Source organism: Antechinus flavipes, chromosome 1 (genome assembly GCF_016432865.1).
Source record: "Antechinus flavipes isolate AdamAnt ecotype Samford, QLD, Australia chromosome 1, AdamAnt_v2, whole genome shotgun sequence".
NCBI lineage: Eukaryota > Metazoa > Chordata > Mammalia > Dasyuromorphia > Dasyuridae > Antechinus > Antechinus flavipes.
In genome coordinates, this window is record NC_067398.1 from 584,264,604 (window position 1) to 584,281,218 (window position 16,615).

The following is a 16,615-nucleotide window of genomic DNA, read 5'->3' on the forward strand; positions in this document are numbered from 1 at the left end:
ATTACTAGCCATTGTTTTCTCTTCCTTATGCCCTTCTTTAGCCCCAACTAAGGCAGAAAAATAAAACCTTTTAAATTAATATGTATACTCAAGCAAAATAAATCCCACATCGATTATATCTGAAATCACATATTTTATTTTGTTTGTTGAATTATTTCATTAAAACATTTATGATGTTTTGTTGCCAGTCCTCTGAAATTTGTTTGTGATTGCACTAATCAGAATTCTTAAGTTTTTTTTCTCTTTACAGTATTGCTAATGTTGTATAGATTATTTTTTTATTTATGCTTACTTCATTCTGTATCAGTTCATATAACTTTTCCCAGGTTTTTTTTCTCATATGTTGGATTCAGCCCCTATTTTTTTTTTAAAAGAACAGTACTGCTGTAATTGGCCCTTTTATTACATTATACATAATGACAATTATGGATCTGTGCTACTATTTTAAAGGGAGAGGTACATACATTAGGATAAATTAGTTACAAGCTTTCTATTTGAGAAATGTGATACAGGAGCCACTTGCCAGTGGCTGCTGGAGGTCTAACTCAAACCTGTAGAATAGATCTCTTCATTTGAGAGGATATTGATGATACAAGGAGACTGAGAGGCAGTTGCTGTTCTCTGACCTCTTTCCTCTTCCCTGTTGCCTCCAATTTATTTCATTCCCATTCCATAAGGAACATCTGCGAAGGTTGCTTTGCAACTCCTTCAAGTTTAAGATACACAGCTGTGGAGGCTCTCAGAGAATTGACCTCCCCTTTCACCTAGGCATGATCCTTAACAGAGAAGCTCAGATTTTCATCTGTCATGCATAATAATATTTGTTTTCTTGGAGGGACAAACAAAAGAGTTATTGGAATTGGTTTTACCATGTGCTTAGGTTGTTTTAAGACAACAAGAAACATCATTTCATGATATAGTTGAGCAGCTTTCCTTGAAGTGCTACACTGTCTTTAACATAATTGCATCTTATGTACCATCATCTTTTATAGAATATGAAGACTTTGAGAACCTGGCAAGATTCTGCAAACCAATTTACTATGTATATATTATTTCTTGATATCAGTCCAAAATTAGACCTAGATAGTGAGGGCAACTATAGTTTGAAATTAAGAAATGAAAAAGAATAAATGCTTATAAACTACCCAAAAACCTTGTTCTCATTGATACTTTAAGAAGAATAATGAAAGGTCTGGATAGAAAAGAGCCACAGATTCTGTCCCAAAAGAAAAATGAATTATTTTATTATTAGAAACCTCAATTTTGGAGTGCAAGAGACCATAGAGGCCTCTTTTTCATTTAATTTATTTTATCAGGAAACTAAGTTCTAGAGGCATGAAATGATTTACTAGAGATAACCACTTAGTAATAAAAGTGACAAAAATAAAATTGAAAACCAGATCTTCTAAGTCCTAATTTGATGATTTATCCCCATTTTTATTAATTTGCAGCTATCCTTGTATAGGCAGATTTCTTAAGAACTAAGTTAAAAATAGTTTTTCTCCCTGAAGCAATTGGGTTTAAGTGACTTGCCCAGGATCACACAGCTAGGAGTGTTAAGTATCTGAGACCAGATTTGCACTCAGGTCCTCCTGACTTCAGGGATGGTGCTCTACCCATTGTGCCACCTAGCTGCTCCTAAGTTAAAAATTAATATGAAATGAGGTTAATGATAAACTCCAACTCACTCATATAAGATGATGGATAAAAGAAAAAAAACCATCAACATATACTAACCCATTTCTTACATAAGTTTACGTATTATAAAGCAGTCACCACAACTGCCTTAGTCATTTCGCAAATGTTGTAAATATTTTTAAATAAAAAGTCATCTGTAAAACATTTTGGTAGAGGAAAGTAGAAAATTACTTATAATAGTACTTTACAAAATGGTATGGAGTAGATTGGGAATAGGCATGGGAATGAATCTGAAGAAATCTATGTCCTAGACATAATTATTCCAGATCATTTAGAGAGCACTTATAGATGAAAAAGGATAGATAGATAAACAAAACATTTATGAAGTGCTTTCTTGGTGCCAGACATTGTGCTAAGTATAAACAAGTGCTAAATATAAACAAGACAATCCATTCCCTCAAAGAGCTTGTATTTTAATGAAGGACGGGAACAGTTAAGTGGTCCCAGAAAGTGAGAAGACATGCTTGTGCAATATCATGATCTGGAGATGATTGGGCTATGAAAAGATTGGGTATGAAAATCTGGATGGACCCTGGCAAGATATCTTATAAATATATCATAGTTTGGTGATTTCATGAATATTGTCCTAAGTTGCTGCTGGGAAGAACAGTAAACAGATATACTAGGGTACAGAACTGTCAGCATCTCTAAAACCAACTATTTTCATTAAAGATTGTAGTGCAACCAATACTCTGAGATTTTTAAGTATCCCAGTGGAAGATGAACTAAAAAAGATGAAGAAAATAGATAAGATAAAGCAATTATTCATAAAAAATAAATCCAGCTTGGAATTGAGACAATTTTAATAGCATGAAAGTATCATTTTTGAAGATACCAAACAATAAGACAAAAGTTATGGATCATTTCATCACCATAAAAAGTAAGAGGACAACAACTACTTATATATCCATTTTCTATTTGCCAGTAAATCTAAATGAAAATGATCTACACATTAATCAGAGATATCCTTAATGAAAATATGAGAAGAAGAATAATATCCTTAATGAAAATATGAGAGAAGCAGAAGGATAGAGTTTATTGAGAACAGCAATGACTTGGTCAGACCCACCTGTAAAGAAAATCATATTGGAAGCATTGAAGAGAAGGAAGCATTGTAGTAAAGAGAGATTTGAGGCAGGGAGACCAATTAGGAGGCAGTTGCAATAGTCTAAGGTTAATTCCTCAACTAAGGTAATAGTTGAAAAAGGAGTGAGAGAAAGGAACAAATACCAAAAAAAAAGTTTTTGAGGAATAAATGACAAAATTTGGCAACTGGTTGCTTATGTGGAGGTAGAGAGCAATTGCGGATCATCTGGATTTTTCAACTTGGGAGCCTGGAAGAATGATGGCACCCTCCATAGAAATAGGGAAGTTTGGAAGAGGAATCAGTGATGACAGGAAAATGCTGAGTGATATTTTAGACATTTAGTGAATTTAACCCTAAAAGGAGGGCAGCCTTTAGGAAGGAAAGGGAAAAGGAATTTTTACTTTAATTTTCAGTTGCACCTTTGTTCTTCCACAAGTAAGCCAACAAAACTGGTTTTCCCTTTAGCCAGGGAAGAAAGGAGATCCAAGACAACCCTGTTCATGAACTCCCCCTACTGGAGAAGGAAAAATTTGCCATTATTAAAATGCATCCATAGTGATTTCTAATGATCAGAAACAACTTTCTACTTTGTCTAGTTCTTCTATCCCTTTACCATATCTGATTCTAGAGAAAGACTTGATTTATTTGTGCAAAGTAATGCTGCCACTTTAAAAATTATATAATATATTTAAAGATAATATATTCTTATGTAAACATGACAATGTTTATTAAGATATTGAAAAAATAATCAGTGTTTATATTGAGCATATCCTTACATATGCTAGATTAAATTTGTTTATTCACAAATAATGTGATATGTTAATATGTGAAAAACGCTATGCCTGGATATTAAAATATAGCTCCTGGCTTCATGGGTTTTGCCATTTGTCAAGGACAAAGGTGTGACAAATACACAGCAACAATTGTAATGAATCAAGGCCTCATGAGTATTATGTTGCAGCCTGCTTATGTGTACTGACTTCATATTGCTATTTTGATTCTTCTGAAATAGTGGCTTTTCATGATTCAAATCTATATTGCCTTTCCTATAGTATTTAGCATTAAAAATGTAATTTTATAGTAGAGCAAAATACAGTAACATTGAAAAAATACCATGCAGTTTCTTTGATGTGATCCAGTCCACTACTATTCTCTTATTCAATACTGGGTCTGCCTATAAAGTCTGTCGAAAATTTAGTAATATGTTAACTTGATTGACTGAATATTATTTAGATAATATGTATAAGTTTTCTTTCATCTTAAATCTTTTCCTTTCCCATTCTTTCATTTTTTGATTCTGATGCAGTCTGGATTCCTTCCTAATGACAACTCCTTCATTGTTGGGAGTTCAAATGTTGGAGTTCTTGTTTTTCTCAAAACACAGCCGGTTTAGCTTAGAGCCCTCCGAATGTCTCCAAATCCAAGGGTTTTGTCCTTTAGCCTCCAACCAGCACAGAGATGGAATGAATCTCTTGTCTCCTTCACTTGGGGCTCAGCTAGCTTTCTAGTGAGTCTTTCAGACCAGCTTGGTCTCAGTGGGGGGAGTGCAGGAGCCCAGCCACCAACTACAGTGGTGTGAGATGAAGATGAATCTGGTTGTCCACTGAACTCTCCACTCGTAGCTTTAGCCTCTGAAAACTCTTCTTCTGCCACCAGCCAGCCAAGTGGAATATATTCTGCCTTGCCTCGGAGAGAGGGCTTCTGGCGTAATTCCACTGAAATCTGTCAAAGTGCTCTCTGCACCAGAGTCGCTCCTCTCCAGTCCAGCTGAACTCTACTCTGCGACCAGCCAGCCAAGTGGAAAATGTATTCTGGAATAGCTTTCTCTCCTCAATGGCCTTATATGTGAATCTTCTGAGAGAATGGGATTATGGGTTTTCTCCCATAGTGCTCTCTGGCCCAAAGAGCTTTAAGGGAGGTGTGAACACAAAGGTGTAAATACAAGCATTATACTGATTAGTTCTACTTAGTACCTTGTTTCAGGTTCTGGCCAAAATCTTCTTGTAAGATTAGATCAACTCTAATTAGTTAGCAGTTTGTAAGGATTCCAGCACTTCATGACCACTTTTTACTTCACTAATGATACTTTTACTCATTCCCCCCACATACTGATTGTGGTGAAACACCATACTCCCCAGTGCCACTTCTGCATTCTCCCTCTAATGCTATTAATTAGTGAACTCATCTTTGAGGTTCATTCAGCTTATATCTACCAACCTGTCCAAATACCACTAACTCTTGCTTATTGTTCTCTTGGATAATTCCCCTTTTTTTGTCATTGTTTTCAGTACTTATTTCACATTCTTTTTTCTTCAACTTTTGTTGAATTTCAAAATGCATATGTACAAACACCCTAATCTCTCAGTTCTTCAATTTACTTATTTCCCATGATCTGTTCCACCCTACCTTAGCTACAGAGTTCATTTTACCTTTGATCTTGCCATCAGCTGTGAAATACAACGATTTCATGTTCATATACTCTGAAATTCCTTTATCTGATCACAGTGTGTTTTCATTCTATCTCTCCTTCTGCCTTGAAGTTCCTAACTTTGTTCTTTGTCCTCTTATTCCTCATCTTTGATTCTTTCCCAGGCCATTTCTCCTGTACTAGTCATACTTTTCTTCCATCCTCAATTTGCTCTCTTCATGAACCAAATCACTTTTTGCCAATCTTGTCTTGCCATAGTTTAGCCTTTTATTATTCCTATTATCCCATTGTCTTTGTTGCTATTCACATGGTAAACAAACATGAAGAACTTTGGAGCCACTTTGATAGTCATTACATCTTTGTTTCATAACCTCTAGTTAGTCCTCATAGTGTAATCAAAACAAATCTTTTTCTTTACCTCTTCCCAATTGACTTATTATCCTAAAGTTTTTATCCCTTCTCAGATCTCCTTTAAATCTTTTTCCTCAATCTTTTAACCAAAACCATATCTTATATATTACAGAAAAAACAGAAGTTATTCACAGATTTGGTCTTCCTTTTCTTCCCTTCTTTATCTCACATGACTTAGATAACTTCTATAACTACTTCCTCCACCCATCTCACATAATGAACCTCCTTGTCAAGGCAAAGCCCTGAATATACATAAGTGATTCCATTCAATAATGTTTTCACCAGAAGTTTGGGTTCTTTATAATCCTTCTTTCTCACCTATTTTCAATTTTCCCTGGCCATATATTATACATGACTTGTACCAAATTGCTTGGCTTCTCAATGAAGGGAGGAAAAGGCGAGGGGAGGGAGAGAATTTGGAACTCAAAAGTTTTTAAAATGAATGTTAAAATTTATTTTTACATGTCACTGAAAGAAAATAAAATAACGTTTTCTTTAAAAGATACATAAAAATATTTATAGTTAATTTTAAGATATCAAAAATCAGAATCTGAAAGAGTTCTTTGTTAAATACAAAATGGCTAAAAACAGCCATGATATATAAATATATTGGAATATTATTACACTGTAAAGAATGATGAAAAGGATACTTTCAAGAAAATTTGAAAAAACACTGATGAAGAGATACAGAAATAAATAAGCAAAACCAAGGGAACAATTTACACAATGAAAACAATACCAACAAAATAAATAACTTTGAAAGATTTAAGAGTTCTCAATCTAACATCCAGAGAACTAATGATGAAGCATTCTACCAATTCCTAACAAAGAGGCGAAAGACTCAAGAGAGTTCCGAAAGAGAAATGTGTGTATTTGTTTGTACATGTATATGTATTTATAATAATTTTATATACATACATACATATGTATATATGTGTGTGTGTATTTTTATAGTTTTTTTTTTCTTTCCAACATTACCAATATGGACATTTTTTTTAAATTATAGCTTTTTACTGACAAAACATATGCATGGGTAATCTTTCAACATTGCCCCCTTTTAACTTTATGTTTTAATCTTCCCTGCCACCATAATAACTCTCTGTGGTCAGGGTTAATTTTATTTGTTATTTTTTTAAACTCACTTTTTCTGGCCTATTTTATTACTTTAAAGTTGAGCTCTGCTTCTGTAGTAGAGGGAGCACTATCTCAAACTTCTTGTGCTGATAGCTGCAGGTCCTCGCTTCTTACTCATGTTATTGTACAATATTCACGTATTGTATTGGCACCCATAAGGGACCTTACCAGCCTGTTGCTATACTAGGATCCTTGATTGGCCAGGTGTTGCCCCAGATCTGGTGGGGGTGAGAGAGTATCCAGAAGAGGGAATGGTGATGGTCCTTGTGAGGCCCAGGTGCTTGGTGTTGCAAGTCCACCAGGGGCTTGGTTTTGCACTAGGGCCACAGGATGCCTAATTACTCATTGGCCAGGCCTCCAGGGGACTTGGTATGCTGTGGGTGCAAGAGTGATGGGCTTGCTCTTAAACTAAGACTGTGATTATTGACTTGTGATGGTGCTCACTACCTTTCACTGGCTTGCTCTGGCATTTCTTACTACTGATTTGCTTGAATATTTCTTGCTCTGGACTGCAATCCCTTTTTATCTGAGTAAAACTGCCAATCTTCTGAATTGTCTTGGCCTGGGAAATTGTTTCACCTTGTCTTTTTCTTGGTTTTGCCCTTCCAGAATTTATTGGTGTTATTATTTTATAGTTGTTTGGAGATAAAATTGGAGGAGTTCAGGTGATTTACTGCTTATTCTACCATCTTGGTTCCTGGAAGTCTCCCTTACTCTTACTTTAAAAAATTTCAGAAGATTAGAAGATCATAGATTTAGGTCTTCTAAACTATTGGTGCTTAACCTTTTTTGTTGACTTGTTGATTGTATTATGGGCATCTTTGTCAGTCTATGAAGCCCATGTTCTCCTCAGAATAATTTTTTTTAAATAAATAAAAATATGTTGAAATAAAGATGTAATTTTTTATTTTTTCATTTTCATGGATTCTTTTAAGTCTCTGAACTGAGTGTTATGACCTATGGTTTCCAGGAAATAGACCAATTTGGTAGTTTTGCATATAAAGACTCAAACTCACATATCTTAAATTCTATCTTTTGAGTGCTCTGTTCACTCCTTCATATGTGCCCTGCAGTATGTGTTTGCACAGGATATTTTATATCTTAGAGCCAACCACTTTTGGTAAATATATTCATATATCACTTAGTCTTTCTTTGATTTTTCATATTCCAAAGACCAAAGGTATTTCTGTGGTTGCACTAGTTGTAAAATCTTTATGAGATTAATAGCTACATTGATTTCCCTTGCTGTTTCAAAGAGGTAAATACTTTTTTGGAATCACTAAAGCATTATTACAAAATAGTACATTCTTGCTAATGTGTATGTTTATAATTTAGATTAGATTGGCTCAAGAAAATTGTCTGCAAATTCCTGCTCTTTCTTCTTTCCCTTCCCTTTCTCTCTCCCCTTTCTCGCCTTTTTTCCTTTATTTATTATTATAATTACATTAGGTAAATGAGTTATTGATATCTTACTTGCATTTTTTGGTTAAGCATTTCATATATGTTAGGTATAGTTTTAACTTATTTTAGAATCTTTCTATCTTTGAAATATTTTAAAATTTGATTTGACTGTGTTCCTGGAAAAGGGCACACCTGAGGTGAACCTTCACGGGAGGGAAGGATTTCAAAAGGCAAAAGACTAATATGAACTGTTGCAAAATGAAATGAGTAACCTCAAGAGAACATTGTATACAGTAATAGTAATGTAACAATAATCAATTCTGATCAATACAGTTGCTTCCAATTCCATAACAATTTCAAAGGATTTAAGGCTGAAAAATATTGCTGACACCCAGAGAGAAAGTGTGCATTGAAGCATATTTTTTCCATTAAAATTTTTTTCTTGCATTTTTTTCTGCATGATTAATGTAGAAATAATTTGCATGACTTTACATATATAATGAGTGTGGAAAGTGCTGAAAGGAAGGAGAGTATTTGGTACTGAAAATTTTAAAAGAATATTAAAAAAATTCTAGCTAAGGGAATATCTATTATTTACCAAAGGAGCCAGTTCCATTTTATGATAGATGTTACTGGTAGAAAGTATTCATGTTAAGAATAAATTTACCTCTTGCAATTCAACTAGTTACTATTAGTTCTATCATTCAGGATCAAGGAGAACAAGTCTAAACCTTTTTCTATGAGATAGCCCTTCAAATACTTAGCTATCCTGCTTCCTTCCCTTATTTTTCTCTAGACTGAATATTGACATATTCTTTAACTCATATTCAGATTGCATTTTATTGAATCATCTCACAGTCTTCCTCTCCCTCTTCTGGATATATTTCATCTTGTCTTATCCTTTCTAAAATGTTATATCCATAACTGAACACTCTACTTCAGATTGGTGTAACCAGTTAGCTTTTATATCACCTCTTTAGTTCTGGACACTATCCCATAATCGATGTAATTTAACATTGCATATACTTCCTTGCTTAGCTCTATTAATTTTTTGACTTATATTAATTAAGCTCAAATAAATTATTTTTTAGTCTTGCCTACCTGATCTAGTTTTTGTGAAAATTATGATTTTTAACTTAAATATAAGACATTATATTAATCTTATTAACTTTCTTAGTTAAAAAAAATTTAGCCTTCATATTAGATAAAAATTTCTTCCTAGATTAAAAATCTTATAATTAGTCCCTACATTTTAGTTTTTTGAGATATTTTTCAATTTTAGATCTTTATAATAAAGTAAATATCCCTTGTGAGTTTTTGTCATATACACATATTTAAATTTCCTTTCCTTTGTATTGAAGATCTTTCTCTTAATTACTTGTAAAACTTTACTGTTTCTGAGTTGAACTGTTAAATTTAACTATTATGAGTTTTGGGGTTTGTAACGTTAGATTTTTTTTTTTCTGAATGCAATCTATGAAATTTTTAAAATTGGAATATATTTATTTATTTTTGTTTAGGATTTCTGAGCACCTTTCATATTATTTCTTTGCTTTATGGAGTTCAGTTTTTTTTATCTTGTCATATTCTTTCGGAGGACCTATGATCCTTAAGTTGTCTCTATGAATCCTGGATTTTTTTGTTTTGAGATAAGTATTTTGCTTGCCAAGTATGTGTATTTACTCTTTTTCTTTTTCATAATATTTTTACTTAAAAATTTGAGTTCCAGATTCCTCCTTTTTTTTTTTTTTAAACTTATTAGTTGTTTTTTTTCCAATTACATGTAAAGAGGGTTTTCAGCTACCACCTGTAGGTCCATCTTTGTAATATTTTGAGCTCCAAATTTTTCTCCCTTTTCCCCAAGACATCAAGTAATCTGATGTAGGTTATACACATAAAATCATATTAAACATATTTCAATATTAGTCATGTTGTGAAAGAAAATTCAGAAAAAAGGGGGAAACCACAAGAAAGAAATTAAAAAAAAACACGAAAATAGTATGCTTTGATCTGTATGCAAACTTCATTGTTCTTTCTCTGGATGTGGTCATCATCTCTTCCTTTTCCCCTCTCTTAAGACAATAAATAATCAGATACAGATTATACATGTACAAATCTTGTCAAACATTTACATGTTAGTCATATCATACAGGGAGACTGAATAAAAGTTAAAAAAAGTGAAATAAAGAAAGTGAAAAATAGCATACTTTCAGTCTGTATTCAGATAAAATCAATTCTTTTACTGCAGGCAGATAGTATGCTTCATCATTAGTCCTTTAGAATTATCTTGAATCATTGTATTGCTGAGAATAGCTAATTTCATTGACAGTTTTTCATGAAACATTATTGCTGTTACTATGATATCCTGGTTCTATTCACTTTACTATTCATCAGTTCATGTAAGTCTTTCCAGGTTTATCTGAAATCATCCTGCTTGCCATTTGTTACAATACAGTAATATTCCATTACAATCATATTCCATAACTTATTTAGCCATTCCTCAATTGATGTGTATCCCTTTGATTTCCAATTCTTAGTCACCACAAGAAATGTGAACATATTTATTTTTAACATTATTGGGGTTTTTGGTTGTTATTTCCCTTTACCTACATTATCCTTTACTTATGTATATTTGTATTCCCACTCTATTGTTCTTGCTTTTGTTTCTTTGGAGAGAGTTATAATCACAGATTCCAGTTTTTCTATTTTGCTCTTAATTTTTGTTGTTTTGGCTATAAATTCTGCTCTCATAATTCTCATTTCTCTTTTTTTTTCCTGTCTGATTTTTATTGAGCAGCTTTATTCAAAAAAATACATTTTTACTTATAATTTGTTTTTGCATTGCTTAAATTTCTCTCCATCTCTTCTCGAGAGCCATCCCTTATAAAATTCTATTTTGCTTTCAATGAACTCAAGACCAGGTTGATAGAAATCAACAGGCTTACCCTAAGCATGTGAATAATTCCCTTATCAGAATAGGCATGAGAATAATTTGAATACCACATACAGCCACAAAAGGTGACTAAAGCAGACACTGTAGAATGCTTAGAGATTGGTCAGACATCAAAGATGCCAAAGCCACAGCACCCTGTCATCCTGATTTGTTGTCCTGCCACTAGTCTCTGAAAGAGTGAAATTGATGACTTTGTACAACTCTGCTTCACTTAAATCCAATTCTTGGCAGTAGAAGCTATCATGCCATGATGTTATTGGTCTTTGAAAATGAAGAATGGACATCAGTAAGAGGAAGTGGAGGGAATGCACATTCATAAAGCACCTACTACATGGTAGGCATTGTGCTAAGTACTTTACAAATATCTCTTTGAATCATGATTATTTTATCCAAAACTAAAAGGGATTTAGATATCTAAAAGTCTAGAGATCAACTAAACCTTATATTTAATATTGAGAAATAGAGACCAAAGTAAAGGAACTCTCTGAAGTTAATAAATACCATAGCTCTAGAGCTAAAAGCGATCATAGAGATCATGTAGTCCATTCCCATTATACACAGTCACAGTAATTTGCCCTAAGTCACATTGTTGATAAATAGTAGAACTTGGCTTATAGAGAGTGCCATAATTCAGATCAGGGCTTGCGATTATTGATACACTGTTCTTTCCAGTATACCACCGTGATTTTTGCCATTCTTTCTGACCAGGTTTAATTTTTTAAAGAGCAGACCTTTTTATGCTTTTCTTGAGTTCTGTATTTGAAGCTTAAAGTTTCTGTTCAGCTTTGGCCTTTTCATCAAAAATAATTGAAAACCCCCTATTTCATTGAATGTCCATCTTTTTTCCCTGAAAGAAAATGCTTAGTTTTTCTGGATAGTTGATTCTTGTCTGCAGTCCAAGCTCTTTTGCTCTCAGGAACATCATATTCCAGGTCCTTCAATTCTTTAAAGTGGACACTGTTTGATCGTGGGTAATTCTGATTGTCATTTCTTGATATTTGAATTCTTTTTTTCTGGCTTGCTTGCAGTCTTTTCTCCTTGATCTGATAATTCTGGATTTTAGCTACAATATTCTTTGGAGTTTTCATTTTGGAAACTCTTTTAGGAGATGATCTATTTTATCCTCTGGTGTTAGGACATCTGGGCAGTTTTTCTTGATGATTTCTTGAAAGATACTGTCTAACCTCTTTTTTTTCATCATGGTTTTCAGGTAGTCTAATAATTTTTAGATTTTCTCTGTTTGATCTTTTTTTTAGGTCAGTTTTTTTTTTTTTTTTTCTGATAAGGTGTTTTTTTTTTTTTCATTTTTTTGGTTTTGATGGAGTGGTTTTCTTGATGTCTTATTGAATCATTCACTTCCACTTGTTCTTATTTTTAGTGAATTATTTTCTTCAGTTAACTTTTTAATCTCCTTTTGAACTTGATCAATTGAACTTTTAAATGAGTTTTTTTTTTTTTTTTGTTCACTGGGCTTTTTTTTTTTTTTTTTTTCCCATTTCACCAATTCTGTTTTTCAAGGAGTTATTTTCTTTTTCTATTTCTCCAGATCTATTTTTAAGGAGTGGCTTTCTTCAGACAATTTCTGTGTTAACTTTTTCAAAGCTTTCGTTTCCTTTTCCTGTTTTTCTTCTAATTCTCTTTTAAGATCCTTTTTGAATTCTTCCAAGAGAGTCTTTTGTTTTGGAGACCAACTCATATCACCCTTTGAATCTTCATCTGGAGATGTTTTGCCTTTAGCGTGCTCAGGATTTGAGGTCTGTTCTTCCTTGTCTCCATAATAGCTATCTATGATCAGAACTGGTTTTTTCTTTTTTGCTTATTTTTAAAGATTGAGGTCTGTTCCTAGGACAAAGACAATTTTGTCCCAAACTGGTGACAGGAGTTTTATGCTGCCTTGGGGCTGGTGCTACTGGTTTCCTTCCAGTTCTGAGTGGACCTGCCCAAATCCCTCTTGTTATGCTGGGTTTCATGGGCTCGCTATTTGCTTTCTGTAGTTATGTTGGAGGTCTCATGGCTAGTCTGCTGAATCACTAGCTTCTAAATCAGGACAGAGTAGCCAATGATGCTGTATTTTATCTAAGAGCCTGCCACTAGATTTTGCTGGTGTGCCTCTTTGCCCTGGGTCTCCCTGTGTTGTACCACATATATGTCTCCCCTTTTCCCCCTGCCCGATTGAAACAGACCTTTCCTAAAGTTCTTCTATAATATATTCTGCTGGAAAATTGGTACATTACAAATATTTGTGGGTTCTGTCACTTCAAAACCTGTTCAAAGGCTTGATCTGATGTTGATTCTGAAGGAAACCAGGAAGAGCTCACACCTGTTTACTTTCTGTCATCTTAACTCTTCCCCTTCCCCCCCATTTCTCTTTTAAACTACCTAGGAACAGCCGGTTGTAGTTCCTGAAAATCCAGAGCTCTCTGTCTCATGAAGCTTTGGATCATTTTTCCTTGTTGCAGTATTTATTCATAGATGCTTAAATTAATAGATTTCAGGCTCAAATTTCCTTTTGCCCTTAAGATTTGTTTTTTTCCCTTGTTGATTTATCTATATTTGTTCAAGGTCTCCAAGTTTTCTTATGACATTTTTGGTAATTTTCATATTTCCTCCCTCCTTTTTCATAAGAATCTTATGGATTAATTAATCTGATCTTTCAATTAACTAAATATATTATTTATTCATTATATATTATTATTAAAATTAATGAATTTAATTCTTGGCTGAAAACTAGGTAGAATATATGTACAGAATTTATCTGATCTACCGAAAAAGAAAGTGAAGTGAATCTAAAACAACTTAATGAAATCTCTCTCCTCTTAGTGATCATTGCTTTACTTTCCAAAGATTTATAAATTATCTCTCTTTTCTTTGTAAGATTTCACTAGCCTTCTTTTGTCTCTTTGTTTGGAGTTCCATTTATGGAGAGAGCTTAGCTCAGACGTTTCCTCATTTCCTACCTTGCTATACTACTTTGTGATTTCTTTGATTTAGGTACCATCCTTTCTTTCTCTTCTCATCCATCCCTCTCTGTGTTCTTGGCTTTTTGTCTTTTGTCTTTCCCCATTAAAATGTAAACTTTCTATCATCAGTGTCTAGGATTGTGTCTGGCATATAGTAGGCACTTAATTGATGTTTATTGACTATTGACTGTTTCTTTAGTAACACTTTCTAGAGTTTTGCCAAGAGTTAGTCAGCCACCAGCTTATGGTTTGAAGACAGTGTCTTGCCACATTTAGTGTACTAGATGATTTTGTTGAAAATATGTGTGTTGAATATATTTGCAGTTGCTTTTGTCATAATTGAATTCATGTAATTGAGGATAAAGTTTCATTTCATTTTATTGGTTTGAAATTGTGTAATTCTACATGTCTTTAGATACAGATATAAAATTTGAGTTTTCTAGAGTTCATATTTTTTAGATGATGCTGGGAAATTTAGTATGAAGAATTTTCATTTCCATATCCTTATTAGTGTAACTTATGGGAAAAAGTCTTAAGTTTTGAGAGATGGTAGTTTAAATACTATTCATGATAATGAATTTGCTTAATAAATATAAAGATTAAAATATGACATTAGATTATTTCACATCATATTTGAACTGATTTTTGATCATGAGAATTAAGAAATTGTAAAGTATGTATATAATAATATGAATTAATATTTATATCAATTATAAAATATGTATATGTATTTAACTAGCACCTGGAAATCAACATGACCTACCTTCAGGAAAAAGTGAAGATGTGGGGAATATTCAGGAAAAGTCCACCAAAAGTCTTGTTGTGGGTCCTCTTGATCTTCGCTTGGATAGCAGTGCAGTACACAGGATTTTGAAAATGATAGTTTGTGCCTTAGAACATGAATATGAACCTTATAGTAAGGTAAAACCAGGTAAGTTTTTGACTTGATGTTTATTCAGTTGCTAGCTAAATTCCTTCTTTTTTCTGGTAGTGTACTTTTTTCTTAAATAATGTGTTCATATGCTATGGCTTTTTGAATGTGCAATGATTTTTATTCCTAGGAATAATATTTGTTTTGAAAGCATAGATATATAAATAAGAATAAATGTTTAAATGGAGATAATGTAGTAAATAAAACATTGTGGAAACTGCATATTGTGTTGTATGCCTTTGTCTCCTTATGGTCAGTGAAAATTTTCTGCTAGTTTTTTAAGGTCATGTATTTAAGATAATAGGGAATTGGTAAGTTTTAAGAGGTTTTGTGTTTTATATGGTGAATAGGTAATCAATCTTTTTAATATATTACTAATGAAAGATATGACAGACTAATTACCTAATACTTTGTTAGCCGTGGTCTTGTTAAAGTCACCGTTTACATTCATCACCTATAGAATAATAAAATCATGAATAATTTGTCAATGTGAATGTAATGCAATATTTGGTGAGGATTTGTTCCTGCATGGTGTTGTGAGGGACAGATATGCTTAGTAGTATTCAAAACAATAAAACACACTTTTCTTCTCTTCAGCAAGTCCAGTCTTCACCTCTGCAAATGCTGGTCATTTCTATCAATCTTTTTTTCCATTTTAAAAAATGTTTATTTGATTGGCATATTTTGTTTTTCTTTTTTTTTCTTTTAAACTTTTTTATTTACAAGATATATGCATGGGTAATTTTTCAGCACTGACAGTTATTTGTTCCAACTTTTCCCCTCATTCCCCCTCACCTCTTCCCGCAGATGGCAGGTTGACCAATATATGTTAAATATGTTAAAGTATAAGTTAAGTAAAATATGTATACATGTTCATACAGTTATTTTGCTGTGCAAAAAGAATCAGACTTTGAAATAGTGTACAATTAGCCTGTGAAGGAAATCAAAAATGCAGGTGGACTAAAATAGAGGGATTGGGAATTCTACGTAGTGGTTCATAGTCATCTCCCAGAGTTCTTTCACTGGGTGTAGCTGGTTCAATTCATTACTGCTCTATTGGAACTGATTTAATTCATCTCATTGTTGAAGAGGCCATGTCCATCAGAATTGATCATCATATAGTATTGTTGTTGTTCTCATTTCACTCATGTAAGTTCATATAAGTCACTCCAGACCTTTCTGAAATCATCCTGCTGGTCATTTCTTACAGAACAGTAATATTCCATAGTATTCATATACCATAATTTATTCAGCCATTTCCAATTTATGGGCATCCACTCAGTTTCCAGTTTCTGGCCACTACAAAGAGACCTGCCACAAACATTTCTTACATATACATGTCCCTTTCCCTTCTTTAAGATCTCTTTGGGATATAAGCCCAGTAGAAACACTGCTGGATCAAAGAGTATGCACAATTTGATAACTTTTTGAGCATAGTTCCAAATTGCTCTCCAGAATGGTTGGATGTATTCACAATTCCACCAACAATGTATCAGTGTCCCAGTTTTCCTGCATCCCCTCCAACATTCCGCATTATCTTTCCCTATCATTCTAGCCAATCTGATAGGTGTGTAGTCATTTCCATCATTCTTAAAATGCTTCTCAACTCTGC

At 33.3% G+C, this 16,615-nt stretch overlaps 1 protein-coding gene across 2 annotated transcripts in view; it reads left to right on the forward strand.

Annotated features, from left to right (window-relative positions):
- Window positions 1-16,615, forward strand: part of VPS13B (vacuolar protein sorting 13 homolog B) — a 1,012,351-nt gene that overhangs the window by 110,839 nt on the left and 884,897 nt on the right. For both annotated transcript variants that reach the window (XM_051970918.1, XM_051970917.1), the window contains one exon: window positions 14,812-15,003. In XM_051970918.1, coding sequence (XP_051826878.1) covers window positions 14,812-15,003 — 192 coding nt within the window. The remainder of the gene's footprint in view (window positions 1-14,811; window positions 15,004-16,615) is intronic.